Source organism: Mastigoproctus giganteus, chromosome 6 (assembly GCF_048544385.1).
Source record: "Mastigoproctus giganteus isolate SK-2022 chromosome 6, ASM4854438v1, whole genome shotgun sequence".
NCBI lineage: Eukaryota > Metazoa > Arthropoda > Arachnida > Uropygi > Thelyphonidae > Mastigoproctus > Mastigoproctus giganteus.
In genome coordinates this window covers 55,040,087-55,065,165 of record NC_143580.1, presented here as the reverse complement: position 1 = coordinate 55,065,165, position 25,079 = coordinate 55,040,087, and the positions used below count along the sequence as shown (strand labels likewise).

At 36.1% G+C, this 25,079-nt stretch overlaps 1 protein-coding gene across 1 annotated transcript in view; it reads right to left on the bottom strand.

Annotated features, from left to right (window-relative positions):
* Positions 1-25,079, bottom strand: part of LOC150084288 (uncharacterized) — a 153,648-nt gene that overhangs the window by 52,986 nt on the left and 75,583 nt on the right. The window contains exon 7 of the mRNA XM_090376173.1: positions 6,945-7,048. Within this exon, the coding sequence (XP_090232299.1) occupies positions 6,945-7,048 (104 nt within the window). The remainder of the gene's footprint in view (positions 1-6,944; positions 7,049-25,079) is intronic.

Genomic DNA, 25,079 nt, shown 5'->3' with positions numbered 1-25,079 from the left:
CAGTGTACTGTGATTAGTGTCATTAACGACCCTGCCAACCTCCGTATTGTCTGCAAACTTGGACATTATTTGATTGGATACTATGATGTGGTCACAAAGGAACTGGATGCAAAAAATAATTTTGATATATACTTCGATTTCAGGAAAGCTTTTGATACTGTTGCACATGGAAAACTGCTTTTCAAAGTGGAGTGGTATGACATTAAGGGCAAGTTGCTGCAATGGATAAATGGATGGTTGTGTGAGATGGCAGAGAGTGGTAATAAATGGACACTGCTCTACATGGACTAATGTTATTAGTGGAGTTCCCCCAAGGGTTCAGTGCTGGGGAGAATCCACCCATTGTTGTTTTGTGTATTTATCAATGATATCGATGAAGGTATATCAGGCTTAATGTCCAAATTTGCTGATGATACAAAGGTCAGCAGGGTTGTTAATTACAGTAAAGACAGTATGCTACTCCAATAGGATCTAGAAAAGTTAGGTAGATGGGCTGAGAAGTGGCAACTGAAGTTTAACATTGACAAATGCAAAGCACTACATATGGGTAGCAGTAACGCAAGAGGAACATACCAACTGTGTGGTACTACACTTAGGGAGGTGGAGAATGAAAAATACCTGGGAGTAATTGTGCAGTCAGATATGAAGTTCTCTGAACAGTGCAGAAGGGTTGCCAGAGCAGGTCATGGAGTTTTGGTGTATAAGACCTTGAATGGTTTGAGCAGGTTTAATGCTGATGGGATACTTCCACTTGCTCAAATTAAGAACCTGAGGAGGCATACATTCAAAATGAGGAAAGACAGTTGTAGAATAGATGTGTGGAAGTTTGGCTTTAACCAGTGGGTAGTTAATTGCTGGAACATACTTCCATCTGTTGTTGTGGAAGTTGATAGCTTAAATAAATTTAAGGCTGAACTAGACAAACGTTGGAGTGACTGGATCGATGAAATGGGAAGGTTTATTTTTATTTTTTGGCTGATGCTGTATAAGCTTGCTTTCTTGCATCATATGCCACAACTAATGCTGGTCGACTGGCTAGCCGGGTGAGTAAAGTGCCTGCCTGGCAACCCAAAGGTCGCGGGTTCGAATCCCGCCTCGGGCTTAGATCAAAGTACTGCAAAAACCTTGGGAGGTGCATTATGGCCACAGAAGCCGATGTGCCAACAACTACCAAAAAATAAAAATAAAATAAATAAAAATAAACAACTAATGCTAATATCTTGTAGGCTGCTTGTGCAGGGCTTGTGCCCAGTTTATACTCATAAAATAAACATTCTCAAATAATCATGGACAGGTAACTTGAGCTGTGGGATAAATTATTTGAATCACCTTGATAACATATTTGTATCAACATCAGGGAGAGTACAAGGGATACAAATACAGTACACTTAATCTGGTAATCACCAGTAATCTGGATGTTCACATCTGGTGCGTATGGGCTTGGCACACCCAAGGTATCCAGCTCAGGATGATATCCTGAGCTGGATATCATCATTCTTCTCTTTCTTGGTGATTCCCTTCTACTTCTGACTCTCTCTCTCTCTCTCTCTCTCTCTCTCTCCCAAGGTAATTCAGAAATTTTTTTTGGCTGGTGCAGCATAAGCCTTAGGCTTCCTTGCACCATAGTGCTGCTAATAATAATAATAATAATATTGCAAATATTACAGCATTTGGCCTCATTAGTCAGCCATGAAAAATAACATTTTGGTAGTCAAAGATAAGAGAAAGAATTTTAATTTCAAAAAAGGGGGTTTCTGTGGACTACGGAGCTTCTGGGATTTTTTCCTATTGGAATGAAATATATAAAATGGAGAATAAAGCTGAATTATAGGGAGCTTTCATCATTTATTTTATTTAGGAAGTACTGCATAAAGGGGATGCCAGTATGGATGAAAACAAATTTAGTACGCTTGTTAGAACACGGCAGCATAGAACAGCTACAGAGCAATGGGAGACACGAATCCATGCATACTCATAAATAAGTTCACATCTGACAAAGAAGCAGTTAAACAAATCCTTCCATATTTTGTTTTTCAAATTCACTATGGCAGAAAAGGCACTTCCATCATCATCACTAACTTACTACAGGCCACTTTTATTGCTACCAAATCTATGCACAAGCAGACCTTTACAACTCATCACTCTCTCTCTCTCTCTCTCTCTCTCTCTCTCTGAGTAGTATGTCATCTCTGGAGACATTCTCGCTTTTATCTTCCATTCACTTTACAAGAGAACTCTGATTCTTTCTAATGTGTCTTCTATCTTGTCTAGATCAGTTTCCATGGGTTTACTCCAGTGTGGAATCCTGTCTGCCACTCTATTCTCATCCTCCTCTCCTGCAAATGAACAATTCTCTTATTGCTTATGCTAATGGGTTAAAAATTTAGTCCATGTCTCAATCTGCTGAGGAAGTCCTTGAAATCATCATAATCAATCATAACCACTAAACTAGTCAATTTGATCTTTCTACCAACTCTTTCAAATCAGCCTATATGTTTATAACAAAAGAAACCACCCAGTGCATTTTGTTCCACCCTCATCACTGGGCAGATGATTAAAGTAAACTCAGTTACTTTTATAAACTCAAAAGTAACTGTTCAATAAGTGTAGAATTTGACTGAAAACTTCTGTTTAAAACTCATTTTTAATAGTTTTAACCTTGAATGCCAAGATTCAAATTGTTAAAATCATCTGGCTATTAAAACAGAATCTAGTTCATATCATTGACAAGCATTTAATTATGAAATATATCAATACACATATCTTACCAATAATGTTGCATAGCTTGAAAATTTGGGTTGCAGTAGTATCTACTAATCTCAAAATTTTTCAATCCACAAATATCATATGGTGAAGGCCAGGATTCCCATTTCCATATCTTAAACAACCATGTATACAAGCCTTAGCTGTACTTCACTTGACATGCTACTATAGCTAAACTTTTCAAAGCCATTTCTAAACTATATTCAGCTCCTGCCCCTGCTCCCTCTACATGGAATAAAGTTGCCAAGCATGTTCCCCAAAGGAATACCAAAAATAAGTCACCAGTGGTACCCATTTGCAACAGAATGGCTGCACTTGACAGCTTTTTTTTTTTTTTTCTGTGCCTACAATTAACATTATTAAGTTTTTTGAAAACTGCTGCCATTTTATTTACTTAATTGTCATATTATATTGTACTTTATAAGTAGCTTTATAGTCCTAGTTACACTCATTATTTTTGTTTTAGATCATGACCTTGAGTTATTATTTTGTGATACCTGCTACTTAATCTTGTGTATTAAACAATTAACTCTAAGTCAGTGATGATTATGTCATATTCTATGTTATATGTGAAAGTGTATTGAATTTTTAAATTAATTAATGTATATTTACTCACTCAAGGCTACGTGCAATCATTTTAATTTACTGCATTATTCAATTAAAAATAAATAGTCACTATAACTGTGTAGCTCATACTAGCTTATTTGGCTTGTATGCCATACAGAGCAGTTATTGCATTCATTTATGCATACGTAATGTTCTGTATGACATTTTGATAACTGAAGTAACCAATAAGGGTTGTTTATTTATTTTATTTTAACTGTAATTGGAGCAGCTATTTTGTTTGTTACTTTTCACAATTTTACCAAAATGCACTTTGCACTTTCTAGGCACCAACTGACTCAATGTCACTAATGAAGTGCGCCAATGGATAATTAGAATCTACAATGGCTTCTACATATAATTTTTGTCAAAATTATGTTTCAATTAACCTTCAAAAAAATTGCACAAACTTTTTTGGTCACCTAATAATAGTGAGATTTGGTGTCACCCTGATACAGAGGATGGCAATTTATTTTTAAATGTTAATGTATTTAGGAAGGATAGGTAAGAATACAGAGGTAATAAATAACTAGTTATGTTTCTAATAAAAAGCAACCTGAATGCTGTATCACCTGATTTGGAACAATCTCAGAAGATTGTTGTTGTTGTTGTTGTTTTGGTTTTTAGGAGCATTAGCAACTAAGGCCATATTGCTAATCTCAGAAGAGCACTGAGTCTGTGTAATGTGAGATGGTCAGTAGCAAATAAAAGTGAGAACATGGATGTGCTACAAACCACATGACGGCAATAAGCATGATAAGTCTCAATATGAAACTTTAATGGGCAAGTAAGGTCTGAATGCCTCGATATGGGGAATTTCAACTTGTTGATAGGAAATCTTGGACTGGTTATGCAATCTGTGGGATAAATGATTTAAATCAGGGGGGGGGGAACTCCAGCCCGCGAGTCAACTCTGAATTAATGGAATTTCTGATGTAAATTTAGAAAATACTCTGCACATCGGTACAACAAATATTGATCCAGATATTGATTCACTGGAAAATAAACAGTAACAAATCTCTCATTAAATATTATAAAAATAAAATATTGCAATTTTAGTTACTGGAATTGTATTTGTATTTCATTTTTCTTATTAATAAAATTAATTACATGTAGGTGTATATATAAATATTACAATAAATAACATTAAATTGTTTATGACAATTTTTTTCATTATACACCATTTTAATAATCCTAAAAATCATGGAAAGCTAAAAAAACAATTTGGCCTGCCATTTATAAAACTTGTCCACTCCTGATTTAAATCGTGATGATTTAAATCAGGAGTGGACAAGTTTTATAAATGTTATTTTTATAACCGTTATTTTTATCAACATGTCAAAGAGACTACAAGGGATGCAAATACCCTTGGTCTAGTAACCACCACTGATCTGGGTGATATCACAAATATGATAGCACTGAAACGTAGCCCAGTTAGCCCAGTGGTCAGGAGCAGGAGTGCATAGCACACATTCCTTGAGTGGACCGGGGTTCAAGCCCGTGACTACTAAATACGATAAATATTTGTATTGACGATTTATTGTAAACTCTACTGACTTGGTTGTCATGCCGGAGTATAAACAGAAAATTATTTTATTTATTAGTAGAGAGAGACCATACTGTCCTAAAGTAGATGATAAAAAGATGAAAAATTAGATTTTGATAAGGTAAGGGGGGTTGCTGTGGACTAAGGAGCTTCATGAACTTTGTCTACTGGGATGAAGTATACAAGATCGAAATTACAGTTGAATTATGAGGGCTTTCAGTCTATTTAGGAAATACTGCACAAAGGGGATGCCAAGAGGATGAAAATGAATTTAGTATGCTTGGAAGAACAGAAGAAAGCAACATGGAATGGCAACAGAAGACAAATTCAAATTATACACTGATTTTTTAAGAGACCACAGACAGTGTTAGGTAGGCAAAACCTGAGTATGAAAAATCACTAGCCAATGAGTCAAGAATGGGGACAAAGTTTTATCACATAGATATATTAAGAAGAAAAGAGTAAATCAAATAAGAACTTTGCACAATAGAAATGGTACAATCGCAAATAATCCAGTCAGTGTGACTGACAAGATGAACAGATGCTTTGGATCAATCGTCATAGTAATAAGTGCCGTTTTGGTTGGGGGATATTGTGCTAGTAAACCTGAGCACAGTACAATAAGTGATACTATTATTACAAAAGAGCTTAATGGAAAAACTAACTGAACTTGAAAGTGAGTAATTCTCCCTGTACAAATGGTATTTATCTGATCACATTTAAGAATATCCCCAGGGGCTCACATCTGGTGAGTATGGGCTTGAAGGGTCCTGAGCTGGATATCATCATTCTTCCCTTTCTTGGTGATTCCTTTCTACTTCTCTCTCTGTCTCTCAGGGTAATAGGGAATTTTTTTTTTTTTGGCCAGTGCAGCATAAGCCTCAGGCTTCCTTGCACCATATGGCTAATAATAATAATAATAATAGTAATAATAATAATAAGAAGAAAGCTGACATCAAACCAATAAAATGCAAAATTTTATGTTTGAGAAGTAACAGCACCCAAGAATATCTTTTATATTGGGGGAGGGGGAGTTAGAGCTAAAGGATGTACTGTAAATAAAAAGAAAGACTTGAATTTTGACACTGGAGAGTGGGGTAGATGAGAACTGAAGGGTGTAAATACAGAGAAAGATTTGGGTGTTATGATACAATCAGACATGGCATCAGCATTGGGTACAAGCAAGTGGCTGTAAAGGTACAAAGTGTCTTATTAATGATTTACCATACCTTTATTACTAATAAGAAAGAGGTTATAATTTGGTTATACATGTCAATATTGAGACTATATTTGGAATACTGTGTTCAGGTCTGGAGGCCATATCTAAAAGAAAGACACTGAAGTTTTTGAAAGTGCCCAAAAAATGGGTCACTTATTTAGTGAGAACTGAAAATGTCCATATGGTGCAAGGTTATGAAGATGTAGCAAAATTTTCTATATAGTGATGTAGAGCTTGTGGTGAAATTGTCATTAAAATGGTATTTGCTGTATCATTTTTTTTTTCTTGTTTTTTAAGATCTAACATAAAACTAGAGGGCATGTACTTACACTAAGGAAAGAGAGTTTATAGACTAGATATAAGAAAATTCTCTTTTAGGCAGGGGATTATCAATTTTTGGGATAATTACTGCCTAACCTTGTAGAACTATAGAGAGGTCATGTAAATTTAAGGAAAGGTTGGACAGATACCTGGAAATGGAGTCAGATGACTTTTTTTTTGTTTGTTTTTTTAAGACAAACAAAAAAAATTTTCCTTTCTTAACACTAATATGCTTAAATACAGCAGTTGTCATTATATGGTTCGAGGTAAATTTGCAACTTTTCTTTATCATACTTGTTTATTACTAGTCTCAGAGTCATATTTAGTCTCAAGTAGGATTTACTACTCACTTAAGGGCTGATGTTATCTCCAGAAGGTGGAGTTGGGCTGCTTATGAATATAGACCAAGCAAGTAATTTACTATACCACAGCAATTCTCTCTCAATCTTTCTTCCATATGCACAAACAAAAAAAAAAACAGGTGAGCTTTACCTTCCCTGGGGCTCCAAGTTGTGGTAATTCTTCTTTCTTAACTGACATCAAAGTCTGATTAATAAGTCTAACAACATCTGCCTCAGAAGCTTCTTGACCTTTGGCTATAAGAAAGCAAAACAAACTGTTTAATCACATAGATATAAGGAAACATTAAATCATTTAAAACATTATTCAGAGTTTTATTACAAAACTCAATAATTTTTTTTAAATGAATAATTAATAATGTAACAGGATTTTGCTGTATCATATCATTTTTTTTAGTTTGTAGGTACCATAAATGTATTTTCCTATTTACAGTCATACTGAATTTGGCATTTTATAAGAGAAGTGAATTTATAATTTATAGTAAATTTAAATTATGCAAATTTAATGTTATTAAGAGACACTGGAGAATAATTTTGAAACCAGCAAGTTCTGTACAAAATTAAATTAATAATAACACATTTTATGATCTAGCATTAATTTTCCTTTGATATGTGTGATAGTACTATAAAGTCATACATTGCTTCATAGTTTCTTGTCATTACATTATAAATTTTTAATTGTTTGCTAAAAAAAATTATAAGAAGTAAAAAAACAAGTGAATAATAAATATCATATATTAGAGGAAATTAATATGTATGAAAGTTAAGTTGGTATCAAACTGTTATTACTATAATACTGGGAGAAATCATGAAAAAAAAAAAAAAAAAAAAAAGTTGAAGTACCAAAGAACAAAAATTAAAGTCAAACATTCTATCCATATAATTTCATAAGCTTACAATAGTTTTGGGGTCAAGTAATTATGTGTCCTTTAGTAATTCAATTAAGCTGAGTTCAAAATGGCACATATTTTTCTTCAAAGGTGGAAGATAGATAGAAAGAATGAGAATATCCTATAAGATATGATGAATTAAATCAAATTATAGGTGAATTGGTAAACCAATTAAAGGGGAGGGGAACTGCAAAGAAAATGTAATTAGTTAAATACACTTATATGCAAAATTTAAGGACCAGTCAGGTTTTCACCTGTAGCTTCTCACAGGAGTGGCCTGTATATGAGAAAAGCATACCAAAGGAACCTTGTGAGGTACATGATGAAGGAAACAACACCGACACAACAATGGAAACAAAATGGTACAGAGGGACTTTATTCAAAAATGGCAACATAGCACTGGCTGCCATAATACAGTTGCATCACTGCCAAAGATGGAACAAAGGGAAGAGGCGGTCCTCAGTAGGAGATATGGCCACCAGTAATGTCGATGCAGGCTTTGCACCGCCTGTCCATATTTAGAAAAATGTTGTTGATAAGTTCTTGCGGCAACATCGTCCATTCCTCTGTCAGCGCCATCTTCAGCTTGTTGTTGTTGTTGTTATTTGGTTTTTAGGAGCAATAGCAACTAAGGCCATATTGCTCCGGGGATATGCGGTGGTCATTCCCTGACCTTTCTGCATCCTCCATATTTGGTGCTCATGGGCTCGAACCCCAGTCTAATCAAGAAGTGTGTGCTACGCACTGCTGAAGAGGCACCACCCGGCTATGGAGGTGCCTCTTCAGCTGGTGAACATTTTCTGGTAGGTGTGGATATGCCACTAGGCATCCCCCCAGAGCATCCCATATGTGTTCAATGGGATTTAGATTGGCAGAACGGGCAGGCCAATCCATATGAACAATGTCCTCACTTTCCAAAAACATATCAACAGCTGCAGTGCAAGGGGTGTGGTGTTATCATCTATAAACACAAACTGGGGCCAATGGCACCTCAGAACAGACGCACAGGGGGAAGGGCGCCTCTGTAGCCAGGTGGGCAGGAGCAGCAGTGCGTAGTACACGCTTCTTGATTAGACTGGGGTTTGAGCCTGCGACTACCAAATACAGAGGATGCGGAAAGGTCAGGGAATGACCACTGCATATCCCCGGAGCAACATGGCCTTAGTTGCTAATGCTCCTAAAAACCAAACAACAAACATGGGGAAGGATTACCACAGTACAGTAGTGTGCATGGGTTACAGTACCACTTTCCAGTATTTGGAGTTGTGTATGTCCATCTAAAATAATGCCTCCCCAAACGAAAACACCTCGACTGCCATATCCATCCCTTTCAGTGATGTCTGCATGGTGATACTGTGTGCCATCCTCTCACCAGATTAGTTGATGTCCAGAATCGCTGCTGAGACTGAATCTACTCTCACCAGTAAAGAGTACCTTAAGTAAAGATTTTGTGGTTGTAACCTTTATAAATAGTTTTGGTCATTAAATTTTGCACTCCAGTATATGTAAAGGAATAGCAAATTTGTATTATGTATCAATACAGGCACTCCCCAATTTATGTAAAGGTTGTGTTCTACGGAACTCCACATAAGTCGAGTTTTATATAAGTTTAAATTTCCCTAAATGCTTATGCAGAACTTGCAAGTATGCTTGCTGAATTTGATGGAAGCAAAAAAGAAATGTTTGACAAACATGTAAATAGAAATATTTATTCAATTTTTTTTTATCTCATGCATAAGAAAAATTACAAAAGTGTGCAATTACAAAAATTTGAAAATTGTAAAATTACAAAAAAAAGGGAGGGGACAGGCATAACGTCAGCAAGTTTTACCTTTCAAGCACTGTTGCCAGAATCAATGTCTCCAGCTGATAAGTACGCTGCTGCAGAGGTTGAGGGCTGTGGAAATTTAGAAGTTTCACAGAAGAAACATCACAAAAGAAGAAACATCACAAAATTTCTCTGCTGCTGCAGAATCGGCACTGACGACTTCACTGCATACTTTAACACTGTGGAAACTAACATGATGCTTGAATATTAAACCAGCAGTTGCTTGCCATGAACTTGACTTGGGGTTCGCCGTACTTATCCTTAATATCTTCATAAATACTCCTTGCTTTTGCTTGTAATATGTTATTTGGTTTTTTTTTTTAGGAGCATTAGCAACTAAGGCCATATTGCTCCGGGATATGCAGTGGTCATTCCCTGACCTTTCCGCATCCTCCATATTTGGTGGTGACGGGCTTGAACCCCGGTCTAATCAAGAAGCGTGTGCTATACACTGCTGCTCCTTCCCACCTGGCTACGGAGGCGCCACTTTTGCTTGAATAGTCGTTACACTCAGGGGCACTTTCTTCTGAATCTGATTTTCCATCTATTATTAATAGCTTTTCCATCTTCGATATAGCACCTGAACAGTGTTTTGTGATCACTGTTGATCTTAAATGCCTTAATCCTTTAACATGTTCTTTTATATGCGCACTGTGCTTTGAAATAGTATTTATTGTTGAAGCAGCAAGATCTAATTCCTGTGCAATAGATGACAAACTTTGTCCTGATTCTTACTTCTTAATCATTTTCAACTTCATTTCTAAATCAATTTTGTTTTGTTTTGTTTCCTACCAATGCCACTACTTGCACTTTCCATTGGTCATGTTTCCTTCATCAATGTAATAAGTAAATAGGAATGAAGAAAATATTCTGAAAATTTATTTATGTTTCTTATATAATTGAAGATTTCAGTGAAGAAGAACACATTTTACCATATAACATAAAAACCCACACAATTCCAGTTATCAGGATTATCGCAAATGCAATAAGATCGAGTTTACTACCCATTTATAATTAGATTCACTAACAGAAAAGCCCAATAAACCAAAAAGTGCAAATTGTTTTTATTGTTTTATGGTCGTGACTTCCAGAAATGTTCTTTAGAGAAATATCAACAAAGCCATTCAAAATTGATTCTTATAACGCAACTACATAAATGAGAGCTTACATATGCTCAATTTTTCCTACGTTCTATTAATATTTTGGAAATAAAGAAGGAGTTACCGTTTATTAAGTCCATAGGATTTCTTCTTTACAAAATCTCTTTATACGAATAAATTACGAAATGATACATAAAACAAAATTTCGTAATTAAAATAATTTAAAACTCATAATTTTTTTTAATAAGCCTGATATACCTTCATCAATACCATTGATAACCTCACTATTGACACACGGACAGTCCAACACCCCAGGATCAACAGCGGTGAACCCCACCTGACCCCAAAAATATTAAACCCACCATGCAACCTCTAGTGAAGGAAGACATTTTGTCATAAACGCGAAATTGGAATACAAATAAAATACTATTAAAATAAGATGAAAGTATGATAAAACCATGTAATTAAAAATTCCTCACTGGAATACGAATAAAATACTATTAAAATGTGATAAAACAAAGAACTTTATGGATTCCTCCCTTATGCGGACTAAAACTTTTCGACTATTGTCATGTTCACAGGGTGGAATGAAACTAACGAGACAGGTGTAAGTTGGGAATCTTATAAATAGGAGGTTAGTCTTTGGTATGCATGCGTTCAAAAGTGCACGAATCAGATATGAGAAATGGATGACGAACGTTAATAGAGTTTCTTTATATTTTCATTTCTAAAGTCTCGGCAATCAATAACTTAGTATAATTATGTTGAATACTTAAAATTTTGGCTTCATTAAACAGGAATGTGTGGTTTTCATTTATCGCAAGGAATGCTAGTTCTGATGCGTTTGCATGTGAGGCATGAACTGACTGATGTTTCATGTTGCCTAACCCTTGAGTTTAAAATACATCTGGTAGATCCAATGTAAGACGAATCACAATCCTTACAAGAAATGTGGTAGATGAGGTCGTGTTTGTCCAGAAGTAGATAATACTGTGTGATTTTTGAGTGTAGCACATAATTTACAGACTGGTTTTGCAACTATTTGCATTTCTGTGACTCTAAAGAGGTTGATAATTTGTCTATACCAGTGTTCAACATATGACATTGTAATAAAATATTTTTTACTAATCCTGTCATTATGTTTGTTATTGATTATTTTGTCTTCCGCTTCTAATTTAATGCTATTGATAGAGGTAATTGGATATCCTCTATTTAGGAATCTATTCATCAGTTCTTCTATTTCTATCTGTAAGGCACGTTGTGTGGAAGAATATTTGAATGCATTTAAGAACTGGTTTAGCATGATTGACCTTTTATATGAGTATGGATGATAGCTACTATAGTGTAAGAACATCCCCGTATTTGTGGGCTTACGATAAATACTGAAATTAATATTTTCGCCCTCCCTCTTAAGTGTAAAGTTTAGAAAATTTGTGGACTTTGTTTCTTCTTGTTCTATCTCCGGAGTAAATTTTAACCTAATGTGCATATTATTAAAAGTTTGAAAAACTTCATTTGTAGTGTCATTATCCGTTATAATGAGGATGTCGTCGAGGTTTCTTCCATAAAATGTGATTTTTGGTAAAAACTGTGTTAAATGTATATTTTCCAATCTATCTAAATACAACTCCGATATTAGGCTGCTCATAGGCAAACCAAATATCTGTCTATAAATCTTACTTTCAAATAAAACATAATTAGTCTCAGTCAGTAACTTAATTAGCTCAAATATCTTTTTTTTGGGCAACTTTGCACTGTTAATACTAATAGTGTTATTATTTAATAAATCCCAAATTACATCCAGCGCATATATTACATTAACATTAGTGTATAATGAAACTATGTCAAGGGAAAATAATTTAACTCCTCCCCCAATTTTACAGCCTTTTAAATTTGTATATAAGGTATCATAATTCTTTATACTATATTTTAATACCTGCCGAAAAGGTTTTATAATCCAATATAAATGTGTTGCCAAGGTGGAAAAAGCAGAATTTTTGTATTCTTCTTCTTTAATGCTGCCAAATGGCGTTTGCGACTTCGTTTTGATATTGTTCTCTGTCTAGCGCTGCGTGTAGAATTTGTGCTGTTGTCATGTGAAGCCAGGTGTTGATGTTATCTAGCCATGTCATTTTCGGTTTGCCTGGGCGTTTCTTGCCTTCGATCTTTCCCTCCAGGATGAGTGGTAGTAGGTGATATTTTTGTTGGTTCCTAGCAATGTGACCTAGGTATTTGCATTTCCTGCTGATGATGGTTTTGAGCAGGTCCCGTTCCGTGTGCATGTCCTGCAGGACCTGTACATTGGTTATCTTGGCTGTCCACGGGATTTTCAGCATTCTTCGGTAGAGCCACATTTCGAAGGCCTGGAGCTTTTTTGTAGTGGCTGATGTTGTATTACAAATCTTTTGTATTACATTGAAGTTTTGTATTACAAATCTTTAAAAAATATTACGAATCTTTCTTCATATAAATTAACTGAGCACCAAGTTGCGCTGTTGGAAAAAGGTTTAAATTATAATCTACCCGCCCATGCATTCTACCAAAGAAACAGTTAGTAGTAGACCTTGAATTTAGTCTTAGAGACATCCCCCAAAAAGATGTTTTAATCCAACAGGTCAATCAGATCAAAAACAATCCTAGAAAGTGAGGTGTACCGAGAATAAATAGAAATGAAGTTATTGCTTTACGGGAATTAAGGAAAATTAAGGATATTGTAATTCACAAAGTTGATAAGGGGGATACTGTAGTCATTTTAAAAGTGGATTATAATAAATAATTACAGGTAATCATATCAGATAGTTCCACATACCAAGAGGTAGACTCTTCCATGTTTGATAATAAGGTTAATCAATACAACAAATTACTTACCTCATATCGTAAAAAGGATTACATTTCAATGGCACTATTAAAGCAAATAAAAGCCAAAACAAATAATGTACCTATTGTCTTTGGACAAGCAAAACTATACAAACCCAGACACCCTATTTGGCCTATAGTATTATACAAAAATTCTACTTTTTCCGCCTTGGCAACACATTTATATTGGATTATAAAACCTTTTCGGCAGGTATTAAAATATAGTATAAAGAATTATGATACCTTATATACAAATTTAAAAGGCTGTAAATTTTGGAGGAGGAGTTAAATTATTTTCCCTTGACGTAGTTTCATTATAAACTAATGTTAATGTAATATATGTGCTGGATGTAATTTGGGATTTATTAAATAATAACACTATTAGTATTAACAGTACAAAGTTTCCCAAAAAAGAGATATTTCAGCTAATTAAGTTACTGGCTGAGACTAATTATATTTTATTTGAAAGTAAGATTTATAGACAGATTTTCGGTTTGCCTATGGGTTTAAACTTGAGCGGCCTAATATTGGAGTTGTATTTAGATAGATTGGAAAATATACATTTAATACAGTTTTTACCAAAAATCACATTTTATGTAAGATACCTCAACATAAAACGTGACCACACAACGTGTGGTCAAGTTTTATGTGTGTTGAGGTCACAATGTGTCCTCAACCACACAACGTGCCCTAGAGACAGAAATAGAAACGATGAATAGGTTCCTAAACAGAGGATATCCGATTACCTCTATCAATAGCATTAAATTAGAAGCGGAAGACAAAATAATCAATAACAAACATAATGACAGGGTTAGTAAAAAATATTTTATTACAATGCCGTATGTTGAACACTGGTATAGACAAATTATCAACCTCTTTAGAGGAACAGAAATGCAAATAGTAGCAAAACCAGTCCGTAAATTATATGCTACACTCAAAAATCACACGGTATTATCTACTTCTGGACAAACACATGATCTCATCTACCACATTTCTTGTAAGGATTGTGATTCGCCTTACATTGGATCTACCAGGTGTATTTTAAACTCAAGGGTTAGGCAAGATGAAGCATCAGTTCGTGCATCACGTGCGAACACATCGGAACTAGCATTCCATGCGATAAATGAAAACCACACATTCCTGTTTAATGAAGCCAAAATTTTAAGTATCCAACATAATTATACTAAGTTATTGATTGCCAAGACTTTAGAAATGAAAATATAAAGAAACTCTATTAACGTTCGTCATCCATTTCTCATATCTGATTCATGGACTTTTGAACACATGCGTACCAAAGACTAATCTCCTATTTATAAGATTCCCAACTTACACATGTCTCGTTGGTTTCATTCCACCCTGTGAACATGACAATAGTCGAAAAGTTTTAGTTCACTTAAGGAAGGAATCCATAAAGTTCTTTGTTTTATCACATTTTAATAGTATTTTATTCGTATTCCAGTGAGGAATTTTTAATTTCATGGTTTTATCATACTTTTATCTTATTTTAATAGTATTTTATTTGTATTCCAATTTCGCGTTTATGACAAAATGTCTTCCTTCACTAGAATGTTTAATATTTTTGGGGTCGGGTGAGGTTCACTGCTGTTGATCCTGGGGTGTTGGACTGTCCGTGTGTCAATAGTGAGGAATACATTATGAGTTTTAAATTATTTTAATTATGTAATTTTGTTTTAAGTATCATTTTGTAATTTTATTTGTATAAAGAGATTTGGGAAAGAAGAAATCCTACGGACTGAATAAAAGGTAACTCCTTGTTTATTTCTAAAATTATAACGAAACATATAATAACGATGAAAGGGTAGTGCTCCATTAGAAAAATGACCTTTTAGAGAGATAAATAGCTTAGTTATATAGTGAAAATTTCAACTTCCAAGGTCTTGGAACGAATTACCAAAAAAACAATATGTTATTGGGTTCATGTTGCAAAGTTTTTACAATATCTGCATTTATTCCTACAGGATGCAAAATACGTTTCCACAATTTTTTTAAATTTACACCGGCCGGAAAAAATTTACATAAAGTCGAATTTACAGAAGTCGAGTATTACGTAAGTCGGGGAGTGCCTGTATATATATTTAGCTTGAATCAGATTTTAAATTTTGTAACCCCCCTCCCCCCCGTTTTTAGACTATTTAACTACATTATTCTACCTTGTATCTGATGTTTAGTATTCCTTTACATATTTAACTAATTACATCTGCTTTGCAGTTTTCTCCCTTTTAATTAGTTTACCAATTCAGTCTACACCTCTATCTATCTGCTTTTCAACAGTTTTACTACTTCTACCACATGTATACATACTTTTGTATCCTTTGCTGCTGCTTTTTGCACTTAGGTACCATTGTACCTAAGCATGCAAAGCAGTGATATTACTTTTATCGCTCAATTAACTTTTCGCCTCATATTTATCATTTTATCCATACTTTACACACACACACACACACATATATATATTAACCCCGGGGGCTCACATCTGGTAAGTATGGGCTTGGCACACACAGGATCTTGAGCTGGATATTATCATTCTTCTCTTTCTTGGTGATCCTCTTCTACTTTTGACACTCTCTCTCTCTCTCTCTCTCTCTCTGGGTAACTCAGGAATTTTTTTTTTTTACCTGGTGCAGCATAAGCCTCAGGCTTCCTTGCACCATATGGCTATTAATAATAATAATATATATGAAAGAACAGCTTGAAAGACATCATTCTCTGTACAGTTTAGTTTATGCGGAATCTTCCAAGTTGAACCATGTTTCCTTCAGTGTTCGTAAATTTGTAATACAGCAAAACAAGAGGCTGCATAAATAACCCCGACAAGTTTTGTTACATTTGTGGTAGCTTTGTTGTAAAAAAAAAAAGTGAAAGAAAAACATTACATGATTTGTTATATTGAATGTCATATTGTAAAATATTTCAGAAAAGGCATATTGTGTATACAACAAAATGAAATTTGGTGACCAAGAAGAACCATGCACCACACAACATTCATCACACTTCTGTTGAACAACTGAAGAAACAAAGTAAAGGTAAAAATGTCTTTGCCTTTTGCTATTCCCATAATCTCAGCTCAGAAGCAACAAAGATGACTTTATTCGTTTAAAGTGCAAGGCTTTCAATACTTCTTTACCCGACACTCTCATTACACTAAAAATAAAATAGTCATTTTTTATCCAATATACCAAGTACTATAACACTCACCATGCATAGACCTAATCTATTTATACCTTCTTTATCCAACACTCTCAATACAATTTTATCATCAGATTATGAATGTAATGTATATAGCAATAGTAACTCTTCCCATAAAAATTTTGCTAATTTTTCTGGGAATAGTTACTAAGACAGTTAAAACATTATAAAATAAACTTCATGTACTGCAGGGCACTATGAATATACACAAAGTATTATGAATTTGATATAATGGTCAGTGCAATAGCATCATTGTTATACATAAGTGAATGACCAAAAGATGAAAATAACAGTTTTTATCGTATCCCATATTGTTGTTGTTATTTGTTGTTATTTGGTTTTTAGGAGCATTAGCAACTAAGGCCATATTGCTCCGGTGCGGTGGTCATTCCCTGACCTTTCCGCATGCTCCGTATTTGGTGGTGACAGGCTCGAACCCCGGTCTAATCAAGAAGCGTGTGCTACGCACTGCTGCTCCTTCCCACCTGGCTACGGAGGCGCATCCCATATTGTGAATAACTTCACAATGAGTTAACTGATATTGCACTACCTCGAATAAGCAATGCTTCCCCAGTGGAGAAGACTATTGTTAATCATTCTCAGTGGATACCACCACCCAGACAGCTGTTTCAAGGCTGTTTGGTCTCTCATCAGTGGGTGGGTGTTGCAATAAGTGACAACCCTGGTGTTTCAATAAGTGACAACTCAGTTATGAAGTATAACTTCATAACTTCAGAGATGTGAAGTATTTGGAAGGACTATGGCTTCAACCTATGAGGGATTCACTTGACATAATGGTTAGTGCAATAGCATCAATGTTATACGTAAGTAAATCACCAACATTGTCATTTTCACCTTTTGGTGATTCACTTACATATAACAATGATGTTATTGCACTAATGTTCGAGAGTAGCCTGTGTGGACGTGCATTTTTGCCGCTCCTGGAACAGAGAAGTTTTTTCTGATTTATTTTCTGTTTTATTAGCTTAAATTGGCATATTAACTTATTTTCTAGAGTAGCTTTATATTCCTATTTACGATACTTAGATTAAAGTAACTTAGATAAAGATTTTGTAGGTATTACTTAGTATCGGAAAGGGTATCAAATCCACGTGTTTACCGTTCGTAAATAGCCGCCATTGTTACGCGATATATAATATCTCGAAATAGATAGCATAAGCTTAATATAGTATAGTATAATACATAATATTGTCAATTAATCAGATAATTAATCTTGTTGAACTTCATTGTCAATTAAATTGTACCTTTAACTATACATATAACGACTTGAGTTACGTAACATAAATAATTAGTAAAAAATAAATAATTAATACTTAACTTGATACGGAAGTTATATAGAGGGATTTCGTAGATAACACTCGATTCTGAAACATAAATATAGCTTTATAACTGTGTTGTGATAAAAGATTAGGGTTTTAATTTTGTACTGAAATTGAAATTTTATTGAAATTAAATCGAAATCATGACTCTGACCAGAGCAGCAAAGCAAAAGGCTCAAGCTAATGGGAGTGCTGTGGCTCATGGGAGAACTGAGGGGGGCAGTTGCCCTCGGAATCACAGCCTATTAAAATGCACTACTTGCTTGATGTTTGTGGATCAGTCAGGTACGGGACATGACACTGCCATGGGGGATATCTTTGTGTGTGTGTGTGTGTGTGTGTGTGTGTGTGTGTGTGTGTGTGTGTGTGTGCGCGTGCGTGTGCGATGCAAGGAGTGTAAGGAAATCAGGCGACAACTCAGCATTGTTATGGGCCTATATGAGAGCTTGAAGGACAGGGTGGATGCCCTCGAAGGATTAAAAGTGAGGAGCCCATCAAGCTCTCAGCTGCCCACACCAATGCCAGAGCTTGCACTTGGTCATCACGCAACACAGCGGCAGCCCCCAAGGCAGAATGCGCTGGTCCCAAAGGAACTAGTAGTTGTTGGTGACTCTATTGTCAGGGAAACGGGAAACTTGCTTTGTAAAGAGGACAGGTGGAACAGGACCAGGGTATGTCTGCCAGGGCCAAAGGTTGATGACGTTGTAGAGCGGATATCATCTTTTAAGGGCACAAAAGGTGATATAGTTGTACACGTTGGCACTAATGATATTAAGAGCAGGAGAACGGCAGAATTACTTAACAAGTACAGGTCACTGTTGAAAAAAGCCGTGAATTAGGGTTGAATTTGAAAGTGTCTGCAATTCTGCCCAGACTTGTGATATCAAGTCTAATGATATCAAGAGTAGGAGACCGGCAGAATTGCTTAACAAGTACAGGTCACTGTTGAAAAAAAAGCCGTGAAATAGGGTTGAATTTGAAAGTGTCTGCAATTCTGCCCAGACACAACAGGAGGGAGTATATGATGAGAGCCCTGTTGATCAATTCAGCCCTGGAAAGATTGTGCAAGGCTCAAGGGGTAGAATTTTTTTCAGCCTGGTCTGTACTTGTTAACAGGAGAGACTGTTTCTACAGGGATGGGATACACTTAAATAGAAAGGGTGCAAGAATGTTTGCTGATGCTATCGAGGCAGTGTTAGGTGGGTCGGAAAACTGCTAGATTGGGGGGGATAAAAGGACTAATAGATTAACAGTAGCCACTGGCAGAGGTGAAAGTGATTCTTGCACTGCTTCTACTGGAATAAGCCGCAGCCTGGAAAATAAGATGCAGGATATTTCAGAGACTGCTGGGAATCATTGGGGTACATGGTGCATGTACCCCAAAAGAACAGGTGCATGTGTACTTGCGTGTACACCAATGCTAGGAGTTTAGTAAATAAATTTGATGAATTTGAGGTATTGCTCAAAACATCAAAGACAGATATTGTGGGGATTTCAGAGACGTGGTGTCACACAGATATAAGGAATGCAGAACTGGAATTTGGGGAGTACAATGTCTACAGAAAGGATAGACAGGATAGGAAGAGAGGAGGGGTTATGCTATTAGTTAAGAAATACATAAAATCCAAGGAAGTGCAGCCAGTCGACATTGCTGGACAGTGCAGTGTCGAGTCAGTTTGGTGTGACATAAGCATTGGGAGATCAAAATTGAGAGTGGGAGTGTGCTATAGGCCTAATGACACTGATGAGTATAATAAGAAACTGTACGGGGAAATAGAGTGGGCCAGTAAATCAGAGAGTCTTATAATGGGGGATTTTAATGTCCAAGATATTGACTGGAATTTGTGGGTAGGTCACTCACACAACTGTGTTCGGGAGGCAACTAGAGGGAGTAATACTCTTGATTTCATTATTAGTAGTGATTCTTCATGCATTAAGAATCTGCAGGTAAATGAACCACTAGGTGGCAGTGATCACAGTGTGCTGAAGTGGGATTTACTCAAAGAGGTAACTACTATTAGGGGTAAAGGGAAGGGTTATTGCTTTCGTAAAGGCGACTATGATGGACTGAGACAGTATTTAAATTCTATACAGTGGGACCAACTGATGATGTTACCAACAGCAAATGCAAAATGGGAAGCATTCAAAGAACTTATCTTGGAAGCTACTAGGCTTTACATACCAACTAAGAAATATTGTTGAAGGTTTAGTCCTAAGTGGATGTCAGATGAACTAATGAGACATATGGCAGAGAAGAAAAATGCATGGGATACATACAAATTAACACGTGACACAGACGCCTGTGATAGATACAAGTTGATCTGTAACCAAGTTACAAAGGAGGTTAGGCAGGCGAAGGCAGATTACGAGAAATCTTTGGCAATGGATGCAAAGAAAAACATCAAAGAGTTCTTTACTTATGTAAACTCTAGAAGGAAGGGGATGAATCAGATTGTTCCACTTGATATTGATGGGTCAACTGTTGGTGATCCTGCTCAGGTAGCTAATGAACTGAATGAATATTTTGCATCGACATTCACACATGAGGAGTTATTCAAGGAGGGGAATGCCAGAGGTGTATTCAACTCTGGCAGTAAGCTAGAGAATCTTGTAATAACTGAGAGTAAAGTGGAGGAGAAATTGTTGAAGATAAATACAAGAAAGGCACCTGGGGCGGATGGGATCTATCCAGTTATATTAAAGGAGGCAGCAAAGGAAGTAAGCAAACCCTTAGCCATAATTATGAGAGCTTCCTTGGACTCAGGGGAGGTACCCATAGACTGGAGATGTTCAAATGTGACCCCAATTCACAAAGTTGGATCAAATTTAATTTAATTTAATTAGATTATAATTTAATTATTTTTATAAAAACAAAGGTGCATTTCTGATATTTGGCCATGAGTGTCACAATTCCTAGTTGTGATTCTAGTAAAATTACTTAGGCGGTGCACACTCTGTGAATAGTATTATTAGTAGTGGGAAATGAATAAATGCAAGAAAGCAAGCTTATAATCATTAGTCAAAAAAAAAACCTCTTTCCATTTCACCTATCCATCCCACAACATCTGACGGAAGTTTGTTTTAGTGCATTTCAGCTTTTCTTGAGGACTGAATGCATTTTGCTTTGAATTTTGAAAAATTTCAAGGTTTCTTTTTCAAATTTTAAAATTTTACTGTAAAAAAACTTCTTCATTTTAAGAAATATGCATTAAGTCCTCAAGAAAAGCTGAAATGCACTGAAGTTGTTAGCCAACTATATTTCACTTGCCCACGAACCTTACTTTTATATAGAACATCTAATATGAGAGCATATGGCATTATGAAAACATCTTTGGATTCTGGGAAGGCCTCTGTGGACTGGAGATGTGGAAACGTATCCCCATTTCACAAAGGGGAATCAAAGGATGACATGAATTATTAGTGGCATTGGAGGCAAATTGCTGCTATGGATAAAGGGGTGGTTGAGGGGGAGAAGACAGAGAGTGGTAATCAATGGACACTGCTCATCCTGGACTAATGTTATTAGTGGAGTCCCTCAGGGTTAAGTGTTGGGTCCATTATTGTTTTCTGTATTTATAAATGATATTGATGATGGTATATCAAGCTGAATGTCTAAGTCTGCAGACGATACAAAGGTTGGCAGGGTTGTTAAGGGCACTACTGATGCTATGCTGATGCAACAGGATCTGGAAAGGTTGAGCAGATGGGCTGAGAGGTGGCAAATGAAATTTAACATTGACAAATGTAAAGTACTACATATGGGAAACAGCAACGTATCAACTCTGTGGTACTACACTGACAGTGGTAGAGAATGAAAAGGACCTGGGGGTAATTGTGCAGGCAGAAATGAAGTTCTCTGAGCAGTGCAGACGGGCTGCAAGAGTAGCTCATGGTGTCTTGTCAATGATATACAGGAATTTTTCTAGCAGGGATAAGGAGGTGATTATTCCCTTATATAAGGCAATGTTCAGGCCACACCTTGAGTACTGTATACAGATCTGGAGGCCTCATTTCAAGAAGGATGTAGAGCTGCTGGAACGAGTACAGAGAAAGGCAACGAGATTAGTGAATGGAACAAAGGGGTGCTCTTATGAAGAAAGGCTTAAGTTTTGCAAATTACAGTGTCTGGAGACTAGGCACCGGTGAGGTGATCTGATAGGGGTGTATAAAGCCTTGAATGGTTTGAGCATGCTCAATGCAGATGGGATTTTTCCTCTTGCTCAGAATAATCACCTGAGAAGGCATAAATTCAAATTGAGGAAAGACAGATGTAGGATGGATGTGCGGAAATTTGCCTTTAGCCAGCAGGTAGTTGGTTGGTGGAACAGACTTCCATCCCTTGTTGTGGAAGTTGATAGCTCAAATAAATTTAAGGCTCAGCTGGACAGGTATTTCGAACAAACGGAGGGGTGAAATGGAAGTGTTTTTTTTTTTTTTTTGGCCGATGCTGAATAAGCTTGCTTTCTTACATCATATGCCTCTACTAATGCTAATGCTAAGTGTAACTGAATTGTAGACCATGAAGTACTCTGAGGAGAACAAATAGGCCCTTAGTGCAGCTCATGGGATTCTGTCAATGATATACAGGAATTTTGTCACCAGGAACAAAGATATTAATTTTCTTGCTGTACCTTGTACAGCAAGAAAATTAATATCTTCAAGATCTCCGTGCAAATTCCAATAGATTCATATCCTCCCTAAAACGAGGCTTCAAGATCTCCGTGCAATACTGAAGGCTGCACCTTGAGTATTGCATGGAGATCTTGAAGCCTCGTTTTAGGGAGGATATGAATCTATTGGAATTTGTAGAGAAGAGCAACAAGATTAGTCAAAGATACAAAAGGGTACTTGTACCGTGAAAGGCTTCAGTTCTGCAAATTGCAGCACTTGGAGACTAAGCACTTGCAAGAAAGCCTAATTGAAGTGTTCAAGGGTTAAAATAGATTCAGTAAACTAAATGTGGATTTGCATCTCCTCTTTCCTTGTACAACATACATGAAGGAACATAAACTTAAATTAAAAAAGGATGGATGTAGGATAGAAGGGGGAAAATTTGCTTTCAGCCAGAGTGAGTGACTGATTGTTGGAACATATAGGGTGATTCATAATTATAATTGAACATTTTCAAAAATTTTTACTCATTAACTAGTTTATATATGAACATTTAGTATGCTCCAATTTGTAGAGTTACCCTTCCATTTCTCAATTTTCTTCCAGATCTTGGCACTTGAAATTTATACATATTTACACCACCAGGGGGCATCCCAGCATTCATCATTTTGATACAACAGGAGAAAGCATTTTATGTGTTGGAATTTGCTAAACTTGGTTCTGCAACTGCAGTGCAAAGATCATTCCATGTACGATACAACAAACCCCCACTAGGTCGTAAGAACATTTACTGCTGGTACAAACAGATGGTACAGAAAAGCTGCATCTGTAAAGGACAGAGCACAGGGTGGCTACATGTGTCTGAGGAAGCTGTGAATCACATGTGTCACCATTCAGCAAATTCCTAGGAAGTTGACAAGGAGGGCTAGCCGTGAGCTAGGCATCCCCCAGCCCATGATCCGGCACATTCTCCATAAGAGGCTGAAGATGAAACTTTACTGCTTGCACTTGCTGTAGGCCCTGAGAGGGGCAGATAACGATACAACTTCTGCTGCAGTTTTCAGAGACAAATGGAAGATGATGACTTACCAGGTGGCCTCATGTTCAGTGATGAGGCTACATTTCATTTAAGGGGAAAAGTGAATCACCATAATATCCACACATGGGGCACTGAAAACCAATATGTTGCAATTAAACATGTAAGGGATTTGCCAATGTCTTTTAATATCACACACATAGATCTTTGGTCCATTATTTTTTGTGGGGAATACAGTTACACGGATCAGGTATCTGGACATGCTGATGGAGTGGCTTTTCCAAAAGCTACAGGAAGTCTCTGACAATTTCATTTTCCAGCAGGATTGGGCTCCCACCTCACTTCGTGTGCTGTCTGGAGGTTCCTTAATGAACATCTTCCACAGTGCTGGATTGGGCATTCTGTTCAAAACGTTGATCTGCCTTTGGAATAGTGGCAACCCAGATCCCCAGATATCACACCATGTGACTTCTTATGGGAATGCATCAAGAACCTTGTGTTTGTACCACTTCTTCCTCGTAGCCTTAAGGAAATGAAGGAACACATCATGGCTGCCATTTCAGCCACTGACAAGTGATGTGCTACAAAAGGTCTTGGATGAATTAGACTACAGGATTGATGTGTGCTGTGTGACAAAAGGGGTACATATTTGAGCATTTGTAAGATTATAGAAATAACTTTCCTTTACAAATTGGGTTTGACTATATGTTCATATATAACCTAGTTAATGAGTAATAAATTTTTGAAAGTAATCTTTTTTGGCTGATGCCAGCACCAGTTTGCTTTTTGCATCATTTTCCACCATTAATACTAATACTACTGAGCAAATAACATCTCTTGAAACCTTATCATAGTACATTTTAACTTTTATTCCTCTGATAGAATCTGTGCACTTTGTAGATTTATGGAATTTTTGTTTGTTCTCAAAGCTTTCAAATTTAAATTTAAACTCTTTATCTATTATTTATGTATTTTGAAATCTGGGAAAGATCCCTCGTTTCCATTGTTTCTTATTATTTTTATTACAAATATGTATGCTGCTTTTGTGTTTTAAAAGTCTAGATTGTAAGGAAGTATGGCAGCATTTTCAGTATAAGTACAGGCTAGACAACATTTGTAATTTGTTTATTTTCAATGGAATGTATTTCACAGTTTTTTACTATTTTGTCAAGTGCAGAAAGCAACTTTGAAACCTGTTATTTAAAAGAAACAGTTTACAAATTTGCTTCAGTTAAGCATGCAATTAATGTACTCATTATTACAAACATGAAATTTCAATTAAAATACATTGTTTCTGATGAATTTATCCTTGTTTACTTGCTACAGTTATGATCTTGTTATATACCATATTTCCCCATGTATAAGACGCACCTTTTTTCGAAAATTTGGGGTCTAAAAAC